Raw genomic sequence first — 25,726 nt, 5'->3', positions numbered from 1 at the left:
GAAAAGGCAGCGACTCGCAGCAGTTTGGAGCTTTGAACAATGCCCAGTGAGAGAGATCAGAATGGATCAACACCTGGAATTATGATATTGTAGCCATTAGTGAAACTTGGTTGGAGGAGGGGCAGGACTGGCAGCTCAATATTCTGGGGTTCAGTTGTTTCAGATGTGCAAGAGTGGCAAGGATTGCTAGCTAGGGAAAATGTCACAGCAGTGCTCAGATACAGGTGTTATAAGACCATAAGGTATAGGAGCAGAATTAGGCCATTTGCCCTATCGAGTCTGCTCTGCCATTTCATCATGGCTGATCCAATTTTCCTCTCTGCCCCAATCTCCTGCCTTACCCTGTATCCCTTCATTCCATGACAAATCTATCAACCTCTGCCATAAACATACAAAGACTTGGCCACCACAGCTGCCTGTGGCAATGAATTCCGCAGACTCACTACTCACTAGATAAAGAAATTCCTCCTCATCTCCGTTTTAAAAGGATGCTCCTCTATTCTGAGACTGTGTGGACTGGTCTTAGACTCTGCCACCATAGGAAACAACCTCTCCACATCCACTCTTATCAAGGCTTTTTACCATTCGATAGGTTTCAATGAGGTCACCCCTCGTGTCCATACACTTCCTGACACTGTATTCCTTCTGCCATTTCTTTGCCCATTCTCCTAATTTGCTTTTGCTTCTGTAGCCTCTCTATTTCCTCAAAATTACCTGCCCCTCCACCTGTTTTCGGATCCTCTGCAAATCTTGCAACAACAATTTGGATAAGTCTGTCATCGACATTTGACATTTACAGTGCCTATAAAAAGTACTCTTGGAAATGTTCAGGTTTTATTGTTTTATTTCATTGAATCATGTGGATTTAATTTGGTTTATTTCTCACTGATCAATAGGAAAAAGACTCGTGTCAAAGAGAAAACCGATCTCTACAAAGTGATCAAAATTAATTACAAATATAAAGTGCAAGGTAATTGATTGCATAAGTATTCTCTCTCTCTCCCCCCCCCTTGATAAGACACACCAAATCATCACTGGTGCAGCCAATTGGTTTCAGAAGTCACATAATTAGTTAAATGGAGATCACCTGTGTGCAGTCAAGGTGTTTCAATTGATTGTAGTAAAAATACACCTGTGTCTGGAAGGTCCAACTACTGGTGAGTCAGTATCCTGGCAAAAGCTACACCATGAAGACAAAAGAACATTCCAAGCAAGAATATGGCACAGCTGTGAATTTGTCTAAAGCAGGTTGTCCTCAAAAACTGAGTGACCATGCAAAGAAGGGGACTAGTGAGGGAGGCCACCAAGAGACCTATGACAACTCTGGTGGAGTTACAAACTTCAGTGGTTGAAATAGGAGGGACTATTGCCCGGGTGCTTCACCAGTGGCGGCTTTACAGGGGAGTGGCAAAGAAAAGTCCACTGTTGGGGGGGGGAGGGAACCTCACATGAAATATTGGCTGGAGTTTGCCAGAAGGCATGTGGGAGACATGAATTCAGCTGGAAGAAGGTTCTATGGTCTGATGAAGCCAAAATTGAGCTTTTTGGCCATCAGACTAAACACTACACTGGAAGGCTTGTGAAGGTAGAGGGTAAAATTGAATGCAGCAAAATACAGGAAATCCTGCAGGAAATCTTGATGCAGTCTGCAAGAGAGCTGCAACTTGGGAGAAGATGTGTTTTCCAGCAAGACAATGACCCCAAGCTTAAACCCAAAGCTACACAGTAGTGGCTTAAAAACAACAAAGTTAATGTGCCGCAATGGCCAAGTCCAGACCTCAATCCAGTTGGGAATTTGTAGCTGGACTTGAAAAGGGCTGTTAACCCACGATCCCTATGCGAGCTGACAGCTTGAGCTGTTTTGTAAAGAATGGGGAAAATTGGAGGGTCCAGATGTGCAAAGCTGATAGAGACTTATCCACACAGACTCAAGGCTGTAATTGCTGGCAAAGGTGTATCTACTAAATAATGACTTGGGGGGGCGGGGGGTGAATACTTAAGCAATCAATTATTTTGTGTTTTATGTTTGTAATTTATTTGGGTCACTTTGTAGAGATCTGTTTTTACTTTGACACAAAAGAGTCTTTTTCTATTGATCAAAAAAGCCAAATTAAATCCACTGTGATTCAGTGCTGTAAAACAATAAAACATGAAAACTTCTGGGTGGGGGGGGTGGGTGGTGAATACTTTTTATAGGCACTGTAATGTAAAAGGATTCGGTCCCAACACAGACCCTTGCGGAACACCATTTGTCACTGGCAGCCACCAAAAGTGGCTCCCTTTAATTCCCACTCTCTGCTTTCTACCAATCAGCCACTGCTTTATTGATGCTAGAATCTTTACTGTAGTGCCATGGGTACGTAGATTATAAAGCAGCCTCATGTGGCACCTTGGCCTTCTGAAAATCCAAGTAAGCAACATCAACCAATTCTTCTTTGTCTATCATAGAAATATAGAAAATAGGTGCAGGAGTAGGCCATTCGGCCCTTCGAGCCTGCACCGCCATTTATTATGATCATGGCTGATCATCCAACTCAGAACCCTGCACCAGCCTTCCCTCCATACCCCCTGATCCCCGTAGCCACAAGGGCCATATCTAACTCCCTCTTAAATATAGCCAATGAACTGGCCTCAACTGTTTCCTGTGGCAGAGAATTCCACAGATTCACCACTCTCTGTGTGAAGAAGTTTTTCCTAATCTCGGTCCTAAAAGGCTTCCCCTTTATCCTCAAACTGTGACCCCTCGTTTTGGACTTCCCCAACATCGGGAACGATCTTCCTGCATCTAGCCTGTCCAATCCCTTTAGGATTTTATACGTTTCAGTCAGATCCCCCCTCAATCTTCTAAATTCCAATGAGTACAAGCCCAGTTCATCCAGTCTTTCTTCATATGAAAGTCCTGCCATCCCAGGAATCAATCTGGTGAACCTTCTTTGTACTCCCTCTATGGCAAGGATGTTTTTCCTCAGATTAGGGGACCAAAACTGCACACAATACTCCAGGTGTGGTCTCACCAAGGCTTTGAACAACTGCAGTAGTACCTCCCTGCTCCTGTACTCGAATCCTCTTGCTATAAATGCCAGCATACCATTCGCCTTTTTCACCGCCTGCTGTACCTGCATGCCCACTTTCAATGACTGGTGTATAATGACTCCCAGGTCTCGTTGCACCTCCCCTTTTCCTAATCGGCCACCATTCAGATAATAATCTGTTTTCCTATTTTTGCCACCAAAGTGGATAACTTCACATTTATCCACATTAAATTGCATCTGCCATGAATTTGCACCCAACCTATCCAAGTCACCCTGCATCCTCTCAGCATCCTCCTCACAGCTAACACTGCTGCCCAGCTTCGTGTCATCCGCAAACTAGGAGATGCTGCATTTAATTCCCTCATCCAAGTCATTAATATATATTGTAAACAACTGGGGTCCCAGCACTGAGCCTTGCGGTACCCCACTAGTCACTGCCTGCCATTCTGGAAAGGTCCCGTTTATTCCCACTCTTTGCTTCCTGTCTGCTAACCAATTCTCTATCCACATCAATATCTTACCCCCAATACCGTGTTGCTTTAAGTTTGCACACTAATCTCCTGTGTGGGACCTTGTCAAAAGCCTTTTGAAAATCCAAATATACCACATCCACTGGTTCTCCCCTATCCACTCTACTAGTTACATCCTCAAAAAATTCTGTGAGATTCGTCAGACATGATTTTCCTTTCACAAATCCATGCTGACTTTGTCCGATGATTTCACCGCTTTCCAAATGTGCTGTTATCACATCTTTGATAACTGACTCCAGCAGTTTCCCCACCATTGATGTCAGGCTTACCGGTCTATAATTCCCCGGTTTCTCTCTCCCTCCTTTTTTAAAAAGTGGGGTTACATTAGCCACCCTCCAATCCTCAGGAACTAGTCCAGAATCTAATGAGTTTTGAAAAATTATCACTAATACATCCACTATTTCTTGGGCTACTTCCTTAAGCACTCTGGGATGCAGACCATCTGGCCCTGGGGATTTATCTGCCTTTAATCCCTTCAATTTACTCAACACCACTTCCCTACTAATATGTATTTCGCTCAGTTCCTCCATCTCACTGGACCCTCTATCCCCTACTATTTCTGGAAGATTATTTATGTTCTCCTTAGTGAAGACTGAACCGAAGTAATTATTCAATTGGTCTGCCATGTCCTTGCTCCCCATAATCAATTCACCTGTTTCTGTCTGTAGGGGACCTATCCTGCTTGTTACGAGGTGATTTTAACTTTCCACATATTGACTGGGACTCCCATACTGTAAAAAGACTGATTGGGGTAGAATTTGTCAAATATGTTCATGAAAGTTTCCTTAATCAATGTGTAGAAGTCCCAACAAGAGAGTGTATGATACTTGATCTGCTATTAGCGAATGAGATAGCAAGTGACAGAAGTTTGTGAAGGGGAACACTTTGCATCTAGTGATCACAATACCATTAGTTTCAATGTAAATATGCAAAAAGGTTAGGTCTGTTACCTGGGTTGAGATTCTAAACTGGAGAGAGGCCAATTTTGATGGTGTCAGAGAGAATCTGGCAAGTGTGAATTGGGACAGGCTGTTTTTCTGGCAAAAGTGAACTTGGTAATTGGGAGTCCTTCAAAAGTGCAATTTTGAGAGTGCAAAGCTTGTATACACCTTCAGAGTAAACCCTAATGATAACAGGTGTAGGGAACATTGGTTTTCAAGAGATATTGAAGTCCTGGTTAAGGAAAAAAAAGGGTGGTGCATAGCAGATATAGGCAGGTTGGAACAAATGAGGTGCTTATGGCATATAAGATATGCAAGAGAACACTTAGGAGAGAAATCAAAAAGGCTAAAACAAAGCATGAGAGCAAAAGGATTGCAAGGGACAATTAGTCCTCTGGAAGATCAAAATGCATGGAGCCAAAAGTGATGGGGAAGATCTTAAATAAATTTTTTACATCTGTATTTACACAGCATCTATAGAAGTATTGCAAAACGGTATCAACTTCATGGACCCTATACTGATTATAGAGGAGGTGTTTGCTGTCTTGACCATAAGACATGGGAGACATAAGAATTAGGCCATCTGGCCAATCGAGATATCTCACCATTCCATCATGGCTGATCCTTTCAGCTTGTCCTTCACAACCCCATTTCCCGGCCTTCTCCCTGTAACCTTCGATGCCATGTCCAATCAAGAACATATCCAACTCTGCCTTAATTATACCCAACGACCTGGCCTCCACAGCTGCATGTGGCAACAAATTCCACAAATTCACCACCCTCTGGCTAAAGAAATTTCTCCGCATCTCTGTTTTGAATGGATGCCCCTCTATCTTTTGCAGTCATGTATTTTCTGCTGCATTCATTTAATGATGTGCTGTTCCTTACTTAAGGCCTGTGACTAGTGGAGTGCCACAGGAATCAGTGCTGGGTCTTTTGCTGTTTGTCATCTATATCAGTGATCTGGGTGATGATGTGGTTGACTGGATCAGCAATTTTGCAGTTGACGCCAAGATTGGGGATGCAACGGACAGCGGGGAAGGCTATCATGGCTTGCAAAAGGATCTGCGTTAGCTGGAAAAGTGGCTTGAAAAATGGCAGATGGAATTCCATGCAGGCAAGTGTGAGGTTTTGCTCTTCGGTAGGACCAATCAGGATCAGTCTTACATAGTAAGCTGTAAGGCACTGACGAATATGGTAAACAAAGTGATCTGGGAATATAGGTCCATAATTCATTGAAAGTGGCATCACAGGTAAATAAGGTAGGAAAGAAAGTTTTTGGAACACTGGCCTTCGTAAATCGAAGTATTCAGTACAGAAAATGGAATGGTATGTTGAAGTTGTATAAGACTTTGGTGAGGCCTTAATTTGAAGTATTGTGTGCAGTTTTGGACACCTACCTACAGAAAAGGTGTAAACAAGTTTGAAAGAGTACAGAGCAAATTTACAAGGATGTTGCCGGGTCTGGAGGGCCTGAGTTGTAAGGAAAGACTGAATAGGTTTGGAGTTTATTCCTTGGAATGTAGAAGAGTGAGAGAGGGTTTCATTAAGAGATATACAAAATTGTGAGGGGTGTAGATGGGGTAAATACAAGCAGGCTTTTTCCACTGAGGTTGGGTGAGACTACAACCAGAGACCATGGGTTAAGGATGAAAGATTAAAAGTTTAAAGGGAACATGAGGGGAAATTGGAGAGGGATAGGAACAGACAAGTGAGGAAAGCATTTAATTGGAGTAAGGGGAAATATGAGTCTATATCAGGCAGGAACTTGTAAGCATAAATTGGAAACGTTCTCAGGGAGATGTACAGCAGAAATGTGGCAAATGTTCAGGGGATATATGCATGGAGTTCTGGATAGGTACATTCCAAAGAGACGGAAAGAACGGTAGGGCACAGGAACAGTGGTGTAAAATGGCTTTTGTAAATCTAGTCAAGAAGAAAAGAAAAGCTTACGAAAGGTTCAAAAAACGAGGTAATGATAGAGATCTGGAAGATTATAAGGCTAACAGGAGAGCCAGAAGGGGCCATGAGAAGGCCTTGGCGGACAAGATTCAGGAAAACCCCAAGGCATTCAACAAGTATGTGAAGGGCAAGAGGATAAGACATGAGAGAATAGGACCAATCAAGTGTGACAGTGGAAAAGTGTGTATGAAACCGGAGGATATAGCAGAGGTACTGAATGAATACTCTGCTTCAGTATTCAGTACAGAAAAGGATCTTGGCGATAGTAGGGATGACTTACAGCAGACTGAAAAGCTTGAGCATGTAGATAATAAGAAAGAAGATGTGCTGGAGCTTTTGGAAAGCATCAAGTTGGATGTCACCAGGACCAGACGAGATGGTCCCCAGGCTGCTGTGGGAGGCGAGGGAGGAGATTGCTGAGCTTTTGGTGATGATCTTTGCATCATCAATGGGGACGGTAGGGGTTCCAGAGGATTAGAGGGTTGCAGATGTTGTTCCCTTATTCAAGAAAGGGAGTAGAGATAGCCCAGGAAATTATAGACCAGTGAGCCTTACCTCAGTGGTTGGTAAGTTGATGGAGAAGATCCTGAGAGGCAGGATTTCTGAACATTTAGAGAGGCATAATATGATTAGGAATAGTCAGCATGGCTTTGTGAAAGGCAGGTCGTGCCTTACAATGCTGATTAAATTTTCTGAGGATGTGACTTAACACATTGATGAAGGTAGAGCAGTAGATGTAGTGTATATGGATTTCAGCAAGGCATTTGATAAGGTACCCCATGCAAGACTTAATGAGAAAGTAAGGAGGTATGGGATCCAAGGGGACATTGCTTTGTGTATCGAGAACTGAGTTGCCCACAAAAGGCAAAGAGTGGTTTTAGATGGGTCATATTCTGCATGGAGGTCGGTAACCAGTGGTGTGCCTCAGGGATCTGTTCTGGGACCCCTTCTCTTTGTGATTTTTTTTATATATGTGACCTGGATGAGGAAATGGAGGTATGGGTCAGTAAATTTGTTGATGACAGAAAGGTTAGGAGTGTTGTGGATGGTGTGGAGGGCTGTCAGGGATTACAACGGGATATCGATAGGATGCAAAACTGGGCTGAGAAGTGGCAAATGGAGTTCAACCCAGATAAGTGTGAGGTGGTTCATTTTGGTAGGTCAAATATAATGGCAGAATATAGTATTAATGGTAAGACTCTTGGCAGTGTGGAGGATCAGAGGAATCTTGAGGTCCAAGTCCATAGGACACTCACAGCTGCTGCGCAGGTTGACTCTATGGTTAAGAAGGCATATGGTGCATTGGCCTTCATTGATCGTGAGACTGAGTTTAGGAGCCGAGAGATAATGTTGCAGCTATATAGGAACCCGATCAGACCCCACTTGGAGTACTGTACTCAGTTCTGGTCACCTCACTACAGGAAGGATGTGGAAACCATAGCAATGGTGCAGAGCAGATTTACAAGGATGTTGCCTGGATTGGGGAGCATGCCTTATGAGAATAGGTTGAGTGAACTTGACCTTTTATCCTTGGAGCGACGGAGCATGAGAGGTGACCTGATAGAGCCGTATAAGATGATGAGAGGCATTGATTGTGTGGATAGTCAGAGGTTTTTTCCCACTGGCATAATTTACATATTGCTATTTAACTAATTATGGTCCTATTACTGTTTATTATTTATGGTGCAACTGTAACGAAAACCATTTTCCCCCGGGATCAATAAAGTATGACTATGAAATGGCTAGCACGAGAGGGCACAGTTTTAAGGTGCTTGGATGTAGGTACAGAGGAGATGTCAGGGGTAAGTTTTTTTCACACAGAGAGTGGTGAGTGTGTGGAATGGGCTGCCGCGACAGTGGTGGAGGTGAATACGATGGGGTCTTTTAAGAGACTCCTGGATAGGTACATGGAGCTCAGAAAAATAGAGGGCTATAGGTAACCCTAGGTAATTTCTAAGATAAGTACATGTTCGGCACAGTTTTGTTGGCCAAAGGGCCTGTATTGTGCTGTAGGTTTTCTACGTGTCAAAATGGCTTGGCATGGGCTGCATGGCCTGTTTTGTGCTGTACTTTTCTGACTCTGACAAAATATGTTATCTGGTTCTTTTGTACTGGCTGATTATTTAGACTGGGTTTATTTGTACTCCAACTCCTCAGATCTTTATGGCGAGCCAGCAGTGTAAACAGAGATGGATGAGTTGGAGTGTTGTGAATAGAGCCTGCTGCTGCAGTTTTCTCTGTCTCCGGTTGTGAGAAGCAACAGCAAGGCTGCCTGTTACACCCATCCATCGAGTGAGCCGCTGCTTTTATCACTGTTGTCATCTCTAGTTTTGCAATAAAGTGTTAATTTCACTGTCAGCACTACTATTGCAAACTTTGTTTAATTAGTTTACTGGAGAAGGTTTGATTTATCAGTTATTGAAGTAGGATCTTGTGTGTTATCAATCAGGTAACTCTACCACTATGTTATGTTCCCAGCGATGAATTGAGGCAGCAAATTGCAACCAAGAGTTCAGAATCAGAACCAGATTCAGGTGTAAGTCACCAGCATACGAAATTTTACTGACTTTGCGGCAGCAGTACAATGCAATATATAGTCATAGAAAAAATTAATTACAGTAAGTATACATTAAATAGTTGAATTAGATAAGTGGTGCAAAAATATATTAGTGAGGTAGGGTTCATAGTCCTTTCAGAAATCGGATTACAGAGGGACAGAAGCTGTTTCTGAATTGTTGTGTGTGTGTGTCTTCAGGCTTCTATACCTCCTTCCTGATGGTAACAATGAGAACAGGGCGATGGAAGTCCTTAATGATGGAGCTACCTAAGTTTACAAATTTGCAGCTTACCTTTATCCGGTGCTGTAGTCCATCCATACCAGATAGTGATGCAACCATTTAAATGCTCTCCATATTACATCTGTAGAAATTTGCGTGTGTCTTTATATGCTATTGGACATTTCAACCCTGGGAAGTTTCTTGTGTCTTTAAAATTGCCTCCTGGTCTAAAATAACTTGATGCAAAATTAACCAGTTTAAAGCAACTACTTTTGTGAGCTGCAATGCCACAGACTAATTTTTAACATCAAAATAGACAAATTTCGGTTGGTTTCTCTGGAGCAGCGGAGGCCAAGGGAAATCTGATAGCGATTTATAAGATTCATCATATAACGCAGGCAATCATGTCTGTGGCCTGAAAGGTGCTAAATAGAATTATTCTGCAGCACTCTCAACAAGCTATTGACATAACATTAAGGGACCAGTAAGCAAGCTTTTGGAAAGACGGCTCCTGTACAGACCAAATAGCTACCTTAAGAATAATCGTAAAACAGTCAATCGAATGGAATACTTCTCTCTATGTCAATTTCATCATCTGCGAGAATGCCTCTGATTACTTAGACAGAAACACCCTATGGAAACTTATGAAACATTATGGAATACTGCAGAAATGTATCGATATCATTTGGAAGTCCTACAACAAGATATCATGCCAAGTCGTACATGTAGGAAAACTGTCAACACTGGGGTGAAGCAGGGCTGTTTGATGGCTCCTTTCCTGTTCCTGTTGGCAGTGCACTGGACTACGAAACACTGAAAAACAAAATGGAATCCAGCGGACTTTGTGGTGGCAACCTGATGACCTGGAGTTTGCAGGTGACATCACCCTTTACTGCAAGGCATCGCTCTTCATGCAGTGATTGCTTAGGGAACTGGCACCCATCATTAAGGACACCACCCAAGACATGCCCTGTTCCATTGGGAAGGAGGTAAAAAAAAAGCCTTAAGGCATGCACTCAGTGATTCAGGAACAGCTTCTTCCCCTCTGCCATTAATTTTCTAAATGGGCATTGAACCCATGAACATGACCTCACTGCTTTTTTTATTCGTTTTTTTGGTACTAATTTTAACTTAACTATTCAATAGACATGTATATTTACGTAGTTCAGGTCGTTTTTCTCTATTACTGTAACTCAGTTCCTTTTCTCTATATTTGTTTATCATGGATTTCATTGTACTGCTGCCCTAAAGTTAACAAATCTCACAACATTGCCAGAATAATTCTGATTCTGTCTAGCTCCAACCAGCAGATTCAAGAGAAATAAACACTTTCGAACAATAACTCCACCATGCTGGGTCTAAGACCCCAAACGTTGATAACATGATGAAGATAGACTGCACCAGCAATAGACCCACAGTGATGAGAGATACAACCCTCAAGGAGGTGACTTCCTTGTCTATCTTGGAAACATTGTGAGTATATATGGTGGAATGGTTGAGAATGTCAAAGCCAGGATCAACAAGGACAGAGTAGTTTGCGGAATCTTTAAGTATGTGTGGACATCCAGAGTCAGATTAAAGAAAAGCAAAATCAGAATCTTCCAACTCAAATGTTAAAACAGTGCTCCTATATGGCTTTGAAACCTGGAGAACAATATGCTTTCATCGATCAGTGCCTGAGAAGGTTCCTAAACCTCACTGGACTGACAGAGTAACAAACCAGGTGGGGAAAACACCAACCACGAATCTGTAGAGATACAAATACACAAACAGAGATGGAGTTGAATTGGCCACACTTTGAGGAAGCCGACTGACATCACCGGGCAGGTGTAAAAATGGAATCCCCGAGGAAAAAGGGATGTCCAAAGAACACATGGAAGAGAGATATGGAGGCCAAAATTAGACAATAGGAACATTCCTTGTCCACCCTGGAGGAACTGGCTCAGAACAGAGGATGGTGGGGACAGGAGGTCATCGATGGCCTATGCTCCACTGGGAGCTAAGGGCTGAAGAAGGAAAAGATTCCACTTGCAGTCCATAATAGAGACCATATCAGAATCTGGTTTATCACCACTCACATATATCATGAAAGTGTTTTTGTGGCAGTGATTATATAAAATTACTACAATACTGTGCAAAAGTCTTAAATATAGCTCGGGTGTCTAAGACTTTTGCACAGTACTGTACATCAATGAATCTTCATCTTTTGCAGCCGTGCATTTTTTGCTGCATTCATTTAATGATGTGCTGTTCCTTACTTAGTTTAGTAATACAGCTTTGTTTCTGCTTTCAGAGACTCCAGAGGAAATTGTCAGATTGGCGAGCATAAAATACCTCACTGGAACAGGAGGGGTTTATAAATGTAGGGAAGTGGAAGGCTTGTGTGGCAGTGAAAGGTCAATCATTTTAATTAAAGGCTCCCAGGAATGCAATTACAATTGTTATTTATCCACTGATCAAAGGAAATCAGTCTCAGTTTGTCACTGGAACTGCTAACATCAAGTCAAGTCAAGTCACTTTTTATTGTCATTTCGACCATAACCGCTGGTACAGTACATAATGAAAACAAGACAATGTTTTTCAGGACCATGGTGCTACATGAAACAATACAAAAACTACACTGAACTACGTAAAACAACACAAAAAAATACACTAGACTACAGACCTACTCAGGACTGCATAAAGTGCGCGAAACAGTGCAGACATTACAATAAATAATAAACAAGACAATAGGTACAGTGGAGGGCAGTAGGTTGGTGTCAGTCCAGGCTCTGGGTATTGAGGAGTCTGATGGCATGGGGGAAGAAACTGTTACATAGTCTGGTCGTGAGAACCCGAATGCTTCGGTGCCTTTTGCCAGATGGCAGGAGGGAGAAGAGTTTGTATGAGGGGTGCGTGGGGTCCTTCATAATGCTGTTTGCTTTACGGATGCAGCGTGCGGTGTAAATGTCTAATGCGGGAAGAGAGACCCCGATGATCTTCTCAGCTGACCTCACTATCCACTGCAGGGTCTTGTGATCTGAGATGGTGCAATTTCCGAACCAGGCAGTGATGCAGCTGCTCAGGATACACTCAATACAACCTCTGTAGCATGTGGTGAGGATGGGGGGTGGGAGATGGACTTTTCTCAGCCTTCGCAGAAAGTAGAGACGCTGCTGGGCTTTCTTTGCTATGGAGCTGGTGTTGAGGGACCAGGTGAGATTCTCCGCCAGGTGAACACCAAGAAATTTGGTGCCCTTAATGATCTCTACGGAGGAGTCGTCGCTGTTCAGCGGAGAGTGGTCGTTCCGTGTCCTCCTGAAGTCAACAACCATCTCTTTTGTTCACATTCAGAGACAGGTTGTTGGCTCTGCACTAGTCCGTTAGCTGCTGCACCTCCTCTCTGTATGCTGACTCATCGTTCTTGCTGATGAGACCCACCACGGTCGTGTCATCGGTGGACTCGATGATGTGGTTCGAGCTGTGTGTTGCAGCACAGTCGTGGGTCAACAGAGTGATCAGCAGTGGACTCTTGGGGGAGCCCCCGTGCTCAGTGTGATGGTATTGGAGATGCTGCTTCCAATCCGGACTGACTGAGGTCTCCCAGTCAGGAAGTCTAGGATCCAGTTGCAGAGGGAGGTGTTCAGGCCCAGTAGGCTCAGCTTTCCAATCAGTTTCTGAGGAATGATTGTGTTGAATGCTGAACTGAAATCTATGAATGGTATTGGAACGTACGGGTCTTTTTTGTCCAGGTGGGTTAGGGCCAGGTGGAGGGTGATGGCAATGGTGTCGTTTGTTGAACGATTGGGACAGTACGTGAACTGCAGGGGGGGTCCAGTGAGGGGGGCAGCAGGGTCTTGATGTTCCTCATGACGAGCCTCTCGAAACACTTCATGATGATGGATGTGTGTGCAACGTTGAGGCAGGACAGGCAGGACACTGAAGACTTCTTCAGCACGGAGACGATGTTGGCAGCCTTGAGGCATGTAGGAACGATGGCGCTGCTCAGGGAGATGTTGAAGATGTCAGTGAGAATCTCTGCTAGCTGGTCTGCACATCCTCTAAGCACTCTGCCAGGAATATTATCTGATCCAGCAGCCTTCCGTGGGTTGACCCAGCACAGGGCTCTCCTCACATCGACCGTGGTAAGACACAGCACCTGGTCATTTGGAGGAGGGGTGGTCTTCCTCACCGCCACGTCACTTTCCTCCTCAAAACGAGCGTAGAAGTTGTTCTATGCATCTGGGAGGGAGGCATCACCATAACAGGCAGGTGGTGGTGTCTTGTAGTTGGTGATGTCCTGAATGACTTACCACATGCGCTGCCTGTCGCCGCTGTCCTGGAAGTGGCTGTGGATTTGCTGGGTGTGTGCACACTTTGCCTCTCTGATGGCCTGGGACAGTTTGGCCCTCGCTGTTGTTAGGGCTGCCTTGTTGCCTGCTCTGGAGACAGATTCACGGGTCCTCAGCAGCGCACGCACCTCCGCGGTCATCCACGACTTCTGGTTAGCGTGTTTACTGATGGTCTTGGCCACAGTGACGTCATCGATGCACTTGCTGATGTAGCTGGTCACTGATGCCATGTACTCCTCTAAGTTGGTAGAGTTGCCATTGGTTGCAGCCTCCCCGAACATGTGCCAGTCAGTGTGCTCAAAGCAGTCTTGTACAGGGATGGCTCCTGCTGGCCAGGTTTTCACCTGCTTCTGAACTGGTCTGGAGTGCCTGACGAGCGGTCTATATACTGGGATTAGCAGAACAGAGATGTCTGAGTAACCGAGGTGGGAATGTTTGTGTAAACAAGGTCCAACGCGTTCTCCCCTCTTGTTGCAAAGGCCACGTTCTGATAGAATCTGGGGAGCACTGACTTAAGGTTCCCGTGGTTAAACTCTCCAGTGAGAATAAACAGTCCATCAGGGTGTGCATTCTGCAGTTCGCTAATAGCTGCATACAATTCACAGAGCGCCTCCTTAGCATTAGCACTGGGGGGAATGTAGGTACCGACTATAAGGACAGTGGTGAATTCCCGTGGTAAATAAAATGGTCTGCATCTAACAGTCACAAACTCCACTAGCGATGAGCAGTATCTGCAAACCAGCACAGAGTTCTTGCACTATTCTGTATTGATGTAAACACACAAGCCACCACCGCGAGTCTTACCGGAAAGAGCTGCATCTCTGTCTGCTCGAAACAAAACGGGCCCGTCCAGCTGAATGGTGGCGACCGGGATTCCGTCGGTGAGCCACGTTTCCGTGAAAACATATGCACAGCAGACTCTGTACTCCCGCCGAGTATTTTGTTGGAGTTGGATGTAGTCCAATTTATTTTCCAGGGAGCGGGCATTGGAGAGCAGAATGGACGGGAGAGCCGGCCGGCTAGGGTTTGCTTTTTGCCTGACACAGACTCCTGCCCACTTGCCTCGCTTCCGCTTCCTTGCACACGGCTTACGACGTGACCACCTCCAGCCACCGGCATCAGGCGACTCCGAGGACTCAGCAAGCCGAGGTCGCGTAATTTAACCAGCAGATCTTCATGAAGGTTTGTTTTTGGGCGAGCTCTGTATTGTAGCAGTATCTGGCGATTGTTGATAGTCGCTCAGTTATCCATGTGCCCTAATCAAAAATTGTGCCTTAAAATTAAATTAAGGTTACACCAGATCCAAAAAGCCACTGCTGCTGTGCCGCGCCACCTGCTGGGTTTCTTCAAAACTGTTTTGAAGAAATCCAGTTTTCGAGGAACGACTGCACAGGTGCGCGGGTGGCAGGGTAGAGGTAGACAGAGTAGGAGGACTTCGGTGATAACGGGTTGAGGCGAGGTAGGTTGCCTGTGTAGGATTGAAACAGGAAGTATGTCTGTGAGGCCGGTGTTCTGTGCTGGGTGTCAGATGTGGGAAGTCCGGGAGACTCCCAGAAGGCCACATCTGCGCCAGATTCGTCGAGCTGCAGCTTGATGAATTTCATCTGGTCAGGGAAAGTGAGGAGGTGATAGAGAGGAGCTACAGGTAAGTAGTCACACTGGGGCCTCGAGAGGCAGATTAGTGGGTAACAGGAGAGGGAAAGGCAAAGATCAGATACTAGAGAGTACCCCTGGGGGTATCTACCTGGGGAAAGCAACAGTGGCTGCACTTCTGCACAGAGTCTGGTCCTGTGGCTCAGAAGGGTAGGGAAAAGATGAAGGCAGCAGTAATAGGGGACTCTCTATAGTTAGGGGGTCAGAGAGGCGATTCTGTGGACACAGAAAAGAAGCACAGATGGTAGTTTGCCGCCCAGGTGCCAGGGTCCGAGATGTTTCTGATTGTGTCCATGGTATCCTGAAGTGGGAAGGAGAACAGCCAGAGGGTGGTGGTACATATTGGTACCAACAGTGTAGCTAGGAAAATGGAGGAGGTCCTGAAAACAGACTACAGGGAGTTAGGAAGGAAGTTGAGAAGCAGGACCTCAAAGGTAGTAATCTCGGGATTCCTGCCTGTGCCACGCTACAGTGAGTATAGGAATAGAATGAGGTGGAGGATAAATGTGTGGCTGAGAGATTGGAGCAGGGGGCATGGATTCAGATTTCTGGATAATTGTAACCTCTTTTGGGGCAGGTGTGACCTGTACGTAAAGGACAGGTTGCACTTGAATACAAGGGGGACCAATATCCTGGCAGAGAGGTTTGCTAAGGCTATTAGGAAAGTTTAAACTAGAATTGCTGGGGGGTGGGAACTGATCTGAAGAGATGGAGGAAAGGGCTGTTGGCTCACAAATAGAGAAAGCTTGGAGACAGTGCAAGAGGGAGGATAGGTAGATCATAGAGAAAGGATGTGTTCAGATGAATGGTTTGAGATGTATCTATTTTAACGCAAGAAGCATCGTGAACAAAGCAGATGGGCTTAGAGCGTGGATCAGTACTTGAAGCTATGATATTGTGGCCATTGAGACCTGGATGGTTCAGAGGCAGGAATGGTTACTTAGAGTGCCAAGCTTTAGATTTTTCAGAACGGGCAGGGAGGGAGGCAAAAGAGGTGGGGGTGTGGCACTGCTGATCTGAGATAGTGTCACGGCTGCAGAAAAGGAGGAAGTCATGGAAGGATTGTTTACTGAGTCTCTGTGGGTGGAAGTTAGAAACAGGAAGGGGTCAATAACTCTACTAGGTGTTCTTATAAACACCTTTATGTACAGGTCACACCTGCCCCAATAGTAACAGGGACATCAAGGAGCAAATAGGGAGACAGATTCTGGAAAGGTGTAATAATAACAGGGTTGTCATGGTGGGAGATTTTAATTTCCCAAATACTGATTGGCATCTCCCTAGAGCGAGGGGTTTAGATGGGGTGGAGTTCGTTAGTTGTGTTCAGGAAGGTTTCCTGACATAATATGTAGATAAGCCTCCAAGAGGAGAGGCTGTACTTGATCTGGTATTGGGAAATGAAGTTGGTCAGGTGCCAGGTCTCTCAGTGGGATAGTGATCACAATTCTTTCTCATTTACCAGAGCATTGGAGAGGGATAGGAACAGACAAGTGAGGAAAGCGTTTAATTGGAGTAAGGGGAAATAGGGAGCTATCAGGCAGGAACTTGGAAGCATAAATTGCGAACAGATGTTCTCAGAGAAATGTGGCAAAACTTCAGGGGATACATGTGACACTCTGTGTAGGTTACGTTACAATGAGATAGGGAAAGGATGGTAGGGTACAGGAACTGTGGTGTACAACGGCCGTTGAAAATCTAGTCAAGAAGAAACGAAAAGCTTACGAAAGGTTCAAAAAAACTAGGTAATGATAGAGATCTTGAATATTATAAGGCTAGCAGGAAGGAGTTTAATAATAAAATTAGGAGAGCCAGAAGGGGCCGTGAGAAGGCCTTGGCGGACAGGATTCAGGAAAACCCCAAGGCATTCAACAAGTATGTGAAGAGCAAGAGGATGAGACGTGAGAGAATAGGACCAATCAGGTGTGACAGTGGAAAAGTGTGTATGGAACTGGAAGAGATAGCAGAGATACTTAATGGTTACTTTGCTTCAGTATTCACTACGGAAAAGGGATCTTGGTGATTGTAGGGATCACTTACAGCACATTGAAAAGCTTGAGCGTATAGACTTTTGAGAAATAGGATGTGCTGGAGCTTTTGGAAAGCATCAAGTTGGATAAGTCTTTGGGACCAGATGAGATGTACCCCAGACTGCTGTAGGAGGAGGTGAGTGAGGAGATTGGTGAGCCTCTGGCAATGATCTTTGCATCATCAATGGGGACGGGAGAGGCTCCAGAGTATTGGTGGGTTGCAGATGTTCCCTTATTCAAGGAAGGGAGTAGAGATAGCCCAGGAAATTATAGAGCAGTGAGTCTTACTTCAGTAGTTGGTAAGTTGATGGAAAAGATCATGAGAGGCAGGATTTATGAACATTTGGAGAGGCATAATATGATTAGGAATAGTCAGCATGGCTTTGTCAAAGGCAGATCGTGCCTTACAACCCTGACTGAATTTTTTGAGAATGATGAAACACATTGATGAAGGTAGAGCAGTAGATGTAGTATATATGGATTTCAGCAAGGCATTTGATAAGATACCCCATGCAAGGCTTATTGAGAAAGTAAGGAGGCATGGGATCCAAGGGGACATTGCTTTGTGTATCGAGAACTGAGTTGCCCACAGAAGGCAAAGAGTGGTCATATTCTGCATCGAGGTCAGTGATCAGTGGTGTGCCTCGGATCTGTACTCTTCTCTTTGTGATTTTTATATATAACCTGGATGAGGAGGTGGATGTATGGGTTAGTAAATTTGCTGATGATGCAAGGGTTGGGGGTTTTGTGGATAGTTTGGAGGGCTGTCAGAGGTTACAACGGGACATCGATAGGATGCAAACTGGGCTGAGAAGTGGCAGATGGAGTTCAACCCAGATAAGTGTGAGGTGGTTCATTTTAGTAGGTCAAATAGGATGGCAGAATGTAGTATTAATGTTAAGACTCTTGGCAGTGTGGAGGATCAGAGGGAGCTTGGGGTCTGAGTCCATAGGACACTCAAAGCTGCTGCGCAATTTGACTCTGTGGTTAAGAAGGCATTCAGTGCATTGGCCTTCATTGATTCTGAGATTGAGTTTAGGAGCCGAGAGGTAATGTTACCGCTATATAGGACCCTGGTTAGACCCCACTCGGGTTACTGTGCTCAATTCTGGTTGCCTTACTACAGGAAGTATGTGGGAACTATAGAAAGGGTGCAGAGGAAATTTACAAGGATGTTGCCTGGATTGGGGAGCTTGCCTTGTGAGAATAGGTTAAGGGAACTCGGCCTTTCTCCTTGGAGCAACGGAGGATGAGAGGTGACCTGATAGAAATGTATAAGATGATGAGAGGCATTGAACGTGTGGCTAGTCAGAGAGACTCCTGGATAGATACATGGAGCTTAGGAAAATAGAAGGCCATAGGCAACCCTAGGTAATTTTTGAAATAAGTACATGTTCAGCACAGCATTGTGGGCTGAAGGGCCTGTATTGTGCTGTAGGTTTTCTATGTTTCTAATTTTGCTAATTAAGTCCTGTGCTTTGATGGTACAATTTTATATTACAGTATTTTTGTTTTGGACGTTATGATACTTTAAATATTTTCAGTTTGAGAATCATTGTCCTATTGCTTGTAGAATTCGCGCTTGCTGTTGCATCTTTTTAATCTGATTCTTTAGTTACTCAGTGGGATTTTTGATTTATTTAGCTAACTCCACAAATCTGCACTTAAAACCAGTGAGTTTTTGCATTCAAGGCCCAGTATCTTCAGCATGGCTTGAGATTAATTTCTACTGTGATTTGAAGAACCTGTCCTACCAGTCTGGCCTGGGCAAAATAGGATTAATCACTTTCTTTTGCCTAACCTCCCCTAATGGCTTGGAGTTAGGCCGACCCTCAGTAATGACACCAGAATTAAATACAGATAATAGGTAAACTTTCATTTAATAATTGGGAATTTATTCTTGTGATGGTAAAAAGAATTGGCACCCAAGCCTTTGAGGTGATGTAGTGTGCTATCAGATTTAAATTGGCAGCTGAGCTTCAATGGTGTGCCAGAGACCACATCACCAGTACCAGTACTGAGGCACTTATGAATGCTACAGGATGAGACATCGTCAACCAACAGAGCTAAATAGATCATTCAGTGGTTACTTTGTTGATTTTTGTGGGACTTTGCTGTGCAAATGGACTGCTGTGTTCCGTGCATCGGAAGTACACTTCAACCTGTGAAGCACTTGAAGGTTAGCTTTATTTGTACATCAAAATACACAATGAAATGTGTCTTTTGTGTCAAATCAGATCAGTGAGGATTGTCCTGACGAAGGGTCTCGGCCTGAAACGTCGACTGTACCTCTTCCTAGAGATGCTGCCTGGCCTGCTGCATTCACCAGCAACTTTGATGTGTGTTGCTTGAATTTCCAGCATCTGCAGAATTCCTGTTGTTTGCAGTGAGGATTGTGCTGGGAGCAGCCCACAAGTGTCATCATGCTTCGGGCACCAACATAGCATGCTCACAACTTATTTCCCTGACCCATATGTCTTTTGGAATGTGGGTGGAAACTGAAACACCCGGAGGAAATTCACGCAGTCACAGGGAGAGCGTACAAACTCCATAGCAACAGCAGTGGGAATTAGTCATAGTCATACTTTATTGATCCCGGGGGAAATTGGTTTTCGTTACAGTTGCACCATAAATAATAAATAGTAATAGAACCATAAATAATTAAATAGTAGTATGTAAGTTATGCCAGTAAATTATGAAAGAAGTCCAGGACCAGCCTATTGGCTCAGGGTGTCTGACTCTCCAAGGGAAGAGTTGTATTGTTTGATGGCCACAGGCAGGAATGACTTCCTATGACGCTCTGTGCTGCATCTCGGTGGAATGAGTCTCTGGCTGAATGTACTCCTGTGCCCACCCAGTACATTATGTAGTGGATGGGAGACATTGACCAAGATGGCATGCAACTTAAACAGCATCCTCTTTTCAGACACCACCGTGAGAGAGTCCAGTTCCATCCCCACAACATCACTGGCCTTACAAATGAGTTTGTTAATTCTGTTGGTGTCTGCTACCCTCAGCCTGCTGTCCCAGCACACAACAGCAAACATGATAGCACTGGCCACCACAGACTCGTAGAACATCCTCAGCATCGTCTGGCAGATGTTAAAGGACCTCAGTCTCCTCAGGAAATACAGACGGCTCTGACCCTTCTTGTAGACAGCCTCAGTGTTCTTTGACCATTCCAGTTTAGGGTCAATTCATATCCCCAGGTATCTGTAATCCTCCACCATGTCCACACTGACCCCCTGGATGGAAACAGGGGTCACCGGTACCTTAGCTCTCCTCAGGTCTACCACCAACTCCTTAGTCTTTTTCACATTAAGCTGCAGATAATTCTGCTCACACCATGTGATAAAGTTTCCTACCGTAGCCCTGTACTCAGCCTCATCTCCCTTGCTGATGCATCCAACTATGGCAGAGTCATCCGAAAACTTCTGAAGATGACAAGACTCTGTGCAGTAGTTGAAGTCTGAGGTGTAAATGGTGAAGAGAAAGGGAGACAAGACAGTCCCCTGTGGAGCCCCAGTGCTGCTGATCACTCTGTCGGACACACAGTGTTGCAAGCACACGTACTGTGGTCTGCTAGTCAGGTAATCAGGAATCCATGATACCAGGGAAGCATCCACCTGCATCGCTGTCAGCTTCTCCCCCAACAGAGCAGGGCGGATGGTGTTGAACGCACTGGAGAAATCAAAAAACATGACCCTCACAGTGCTCGCTGGATTGTCCAGGTGGGCGTAGACACGGTTCAGCGGGTAGACGATGGCATCCTCAACTCCTAGTCGGGGCTGGTAGGCGAACTGGAGGGGATCTAAGTGTGGCCTGACCATAGGCCGGAGCAGCTCCAGAACAAGTCTCTCCAGGGTCTTCATGATGTGGGAGATCAATGCCACCGGTCTGTAGTCATTGAGGCCGCTGGGGCGCGGCGTCTTCGGCATAGGGACGAGGCAGGGCATCTTCCACAGTACAGGAGCCCTCCGGAGCCTCAGGCTCAGGTTGAATACATGGTGAAGTACTCCACATAACTGAGGGGCACAGACTTTGAGCACCCTGGTACTGACACCATCCGGTCCTGCAGCCTTGCTTGGGTTGAGACGTTTCAGCTATCTTCTCACCTGTTCAGCTGTGAAGCCCACCGTGGTGGTTTCGTGTGGGGAAGGGGTATAGTCATGAGTTGAACCCCAGTTTTGGTCTGTGCTGTAATAGCATGCACTAACCGCTACACTGCCGTGTTGCCCGCATTCTTACCTGAATAAGAGGCATACCATGATAGTTTTTCAGTTAGACATTAGCTCAAATGAACCTAACATTGATGATGCTCCTCTTCATTAGGTGATAGAGGTGTTGATTCGGGCAGAGGAGGGTCTCTCCCGTGATATGGTGAAACACCTTAACAACATCGAAGAGCAGATTTTGGAAAGTCGAGCTTGGGTCCACGATTCAGCCCTTTGGAAGGCTTTGCATGGAGCACACAGCCAGGTTCCGACATGTGAAGAGGTGCGTGCATCCCTTTATGGTGGTATTATATCCAATCCCCAACACGAAGTGTTTCAAGAAAGTTAAAAAGTAAAATTGTCTTTCATTCATAGGTAGCCTGGTAAATTTTCCACTTATTTCTTCACTGACTCAAAATGATTGCGGTTCTTTGGGTTGCTGTGTTGGACACTCAACACAGGAGCCCCTCCTTCACTCCCTGTATACCCATGACTGTGTCGCCATCCACAGCTCCAATCTGCTAATTAATTTTGCCAACAACACTACATTAATTGGCCTAATCTCAAACAGTAACGAGGTGGCCTGCAGGGAAAAAGTCATCTCCCTGACATGGTGGTGTCAAGGAAACAACCTCTCCCTCAATATCGCAAAAACAAAGGAGCTGGTTGTGGTTTACAGGAGGAATTGATGGCAATGGACCTGGGGCTGAGAGGGTAAACAGCTTTAAGTTCCTCGGCATCCACATCACTAAGGACCTCACATGGTCTGTACACACCAGCTATGTGGTGAAAAAGGCACAACAGGCCCTCTGTCACCTCAGACGGTTGAGGAAGTTTGGTATGGGCCCCCAAATCCTAAGAACTTTCTACAGCAGCACAAATGAGAGCACCCTGACTGGCTGAGTCACTGCCTGGTATAGGAACTGTACCTCCCTTAATTGCAGGATTCTGCAGAATGTGGTGTGGACAGTCCAGTGCATATGTAGTTGTGAACTGTCCATGATTTGGGACATTTACAAAGACAGGTATGACAAAAGGTAGGGTCATTGGGGACCTGAGTCACCCCAACCACGGTCTGTTCCACCTGCTACCATCCAGGAAATGGCACTACAGCATAAAAGCCAGGACCAACAGGCTCCGGAACAGTTTCTTCCATCAGGCCATCAGACTCATTAACTCACGCTGATTTGAGTGTATTTCTATGTTACATTGACTGTTCTATTTATTATAAACTGCTATGATTGTGCATTTAGATGGAGATGTAATGTAAAGATTTTTACTCGTGTATGTGAAGGATGTAAGAAATTACTCATTAAAAATTCCATTCTTCATCTATCTTAATTCTAAATGACACCCAGCTGCTCCCCCCCAAGGTGCTTTAAAACTTGCTTTACCCCAGTAATGCAAGCCACCTCACTACAAAATGTTTTGTGCACTAGAACCATAGCTATGGGTCTGTCACCAATTCATCATGCCCCTCTTCCTCTCAAATCATTCAAGGTGGTTAATCAGGCTGTTGCTCGACAATAACCTTCAGTCATCTAATTCCACAGAACTATCCTTGTATAGCTCCTGTCAGAACCATCCAGATATAAAGGGTGTTTCTCCATTGTTAACTTCTCTTGTATATCAGTATATGCAGGGGAGATAGGAAACAATATGATAGAGCTGAGGATGAGCCAGTAGATTTTCAAATAGATTACGTAATATATGTGTGAGGGGGTGAACTTCAGACACAATTAGAGATTGGTCAGTATGACATTGTGGGCATCGCTGATTTGTGGCTGAAAGAAGATCATAGTTGGGAGTTCAACAACAAAGGATAGGCAGAAAAGCAGAGATGGTGGTGTGGCTCTGTTGGTAAGAAATGGATTTGCATCTTTCGAAAGAGGTGACAGGGTCAGAGAATGTCGAATCTTTGTGGGTGGAGTTAAGAAACGCATGGGTGAAAAAACCATTATGGCCTCCAAATAGTAGCCAAGATGTGGTGTTGAGATTGCAAAAGGGGCTGGAAAAGGCATGTAATAAAATGTCACAATTGTAATGGGGGACTTCAATATACAAGGGGATGGGGAAAATCAGGTTGGTGTCAGATCGCAAGAGAGGGAATTTGTTCAATGTCTATGAGGTGGGTTTTTAGAGCAGCTTGTGCTTGAGCCTACTCAGGGAAAGGCTATCTTAGATTGGGTGTTGTGTAATAACCCAGATCTTATTAAGGAGCTTAATGTAAGGGAACCCTTATGAGGCAGTGATCATAATATGCTTAAATTCATACTACAATTTGAGAGGGAGAAGCATAAATCATATGTATCAGTATCACAATGGAATAAAGGAAATTACAGAGCCGTGAGAGAGGAGCTTGCCCAGGTGGATTGGAGGGGATACTGGTAGGGATGACGGCAGAACAGAGGTGGCTGAAGTTTCTGGGAATAGTTCACAAGGCTCAGGATAGATATGTCTAACAGACGTTCTCAAATGGCAGGGCTAGGCAGCCGTGGCTGACAAGGAAAGTTAAGGACTGCATAAAAGCCAAAGAAAGGGATATACATCAGCAAAAGTGAGTGGGAAGTTGGATGATTGGGAAGCTTTTAAAATCCAACAAAAGGCAACTAAAAAGCTATAAGAAGGGATGAGATATGGGGGCAAACTAGCAGCTAATATAAAGCATGATACTAGAATATTTTCAGTTACATAAAGAAAAGAAGGGAGGTGAGAGTTGATGTTGGGCCACTGGAACATGATGCTGGTGAGGTAGTAATGGGGGACAAAGAAATGGCAGATGAACTTAGTAGGTACTATGCATCAGTATTTACTGTGGAAGACACAAGCTGTTTGCCTGAGGTCCGTGAGTACCATTGCTATCAATTGGCAAACTGAAAGGTCTTGAGATGGATAAGTCACCTGGACCAGATGGACTACATCTCAGAGTTCTGAAAGAAGTTGCTGAAGAGATAGCTGATGATGAAAGGTTATGATCTTTCAAGAATCACTTGATTCTCGCATTGTCCCAGAGGACTGGAAAATTCCTCCACTCTTTAAGAATAGAGGAAGGGAAAAGAAAGGAAATTGTATACCTGTTAGCCTAACCTTAGTGGTTGGGAAAGTGTTGGAGTCCATTATTAAGGACGAGGTTTCAGGTTACTTGGAGACTAAACGTAAAATAAGTCAAAGTCAGCATGATTTCTGTCAAGGGAAATCTTGCCTGTTGAATCTATTAGAATTCTTTGAGGAAGTAACAAGAGGGCGGACAAAGGAGAGGCAGTGGATGTCATGTACTTCAATTTCTGAAGGCATTTGATAAGGTGCCTCACATGAGGCCGCTTAACAAGATAAAATCCTATGGTGTTACGGGAAAGATACTGACATGGATAGAGGAATGGCTGACAAGCAGGAGGCAGTGAGTGAGAAAAAATGGGGCTTTTTCTGGTTGTTTGCCAGTGACTAGTGGTGTTCCTCAAGGGTCAGTATCAGGACCACTACTTCTCATTAATTGTCAATGACTTAGATAGTGGAAGTGATGGCTTTTGGCAAAGTTGTGGTTGATACGAAGATAGGTGGAGGGGTAGGTAATGCAGAGGAAGCAATGCAATTGCTGCTGGACTTAGGAAAATTGAAAGCAGGGGCAAAATAGTAGCAAATTAGGGAGCTTAGGTAAAAGAGCCCTGAGGAGCCAGTGATCACAATACGATAGAGTTCAACTTGAGATTTGATAAGGAGAAAGTAAAGTCTGACATAGCAATATTTCAGTGGAGTAAAGGAAATTACAGTGGTATGAGAGAGGAGTTGGCCAAAGTAAATTGGAAGGAGCTGCTGGCAGGGATAACAGCAGAGCAGCAATGACGTGAGTTTCTGGGGAAAATAAGGAAGATATAGGACACATGTATTCCAAAAACGAAGAAATACTCAAATGGCAAAATAGTACAACCATTGCTGACAAGGGAACACAAAGCAAATGTAAAAAACAAAAGGGGGGGCATACAACAAAGCAAAAATTAGTGGGAAGCTAGAGGATTGGGAAGCTTATAAAAACCTACAGAGAACAACTGAAAAGATCATTAGAAGGGAAAAGATGAAATATGAAAGCAAGCTAGCAACCATGATAAAATCTTTTTCAAGTATGTAATAAATAGAGAGGTGAGAGTGGATATAGGTCCACTAGAAAATGAGGTTGGAGAAATAATAGTAGCGGACAAGGAGATGGCTGATGAACTAAATGAGTATTTTGCATTAGTCTTCACTGTGGAAGACACTAGCAGTGT

General features: G+C 44.5%; 1 protein-coding gene across 1 annotated transcript in view; it reads left to right on the top strand.

The window, feature by feature from the left end:
* rbl1 (retinoblastoma-like 1 (p107)) overlaps window positions 1–25,726 on the top strand; it is a 129,112-nt gene that overhangs the window by 70,018 nt on the left and 33,368 nt on the right. The window contains exon 13 of the mRNA XM_063040966.1: window positions 21,586–21,750. Coding sequence (XP_062897036.1) covers window positions 21,586–21,750 — 165 coding nt within the window. The remainder of the gene's footprint in view (window positions 1–21,585; window positions 21,751–25,726) is intronic.

Source organism: Mobula hypostoma, chromosome 2 (genome assembly GCF_963921235.1).
Source record: "Mobula hypostoma chromosome 2, sMobHyp1.1, whole genome shotgun sequence".
In the NCBI taxonomy this organism is placed as follows: domain Eukaryota; kingdom Metazoa; phylum Chordata; class Chondrichthyes; order Myliobatiformes; family Myliobatidae; genus Mobula; species Mobula hypostoma.
Note: the sequence above shows the minus strand (reverse complement) of the source record. Positions and strands in the feature narration are given on the sequence as shown.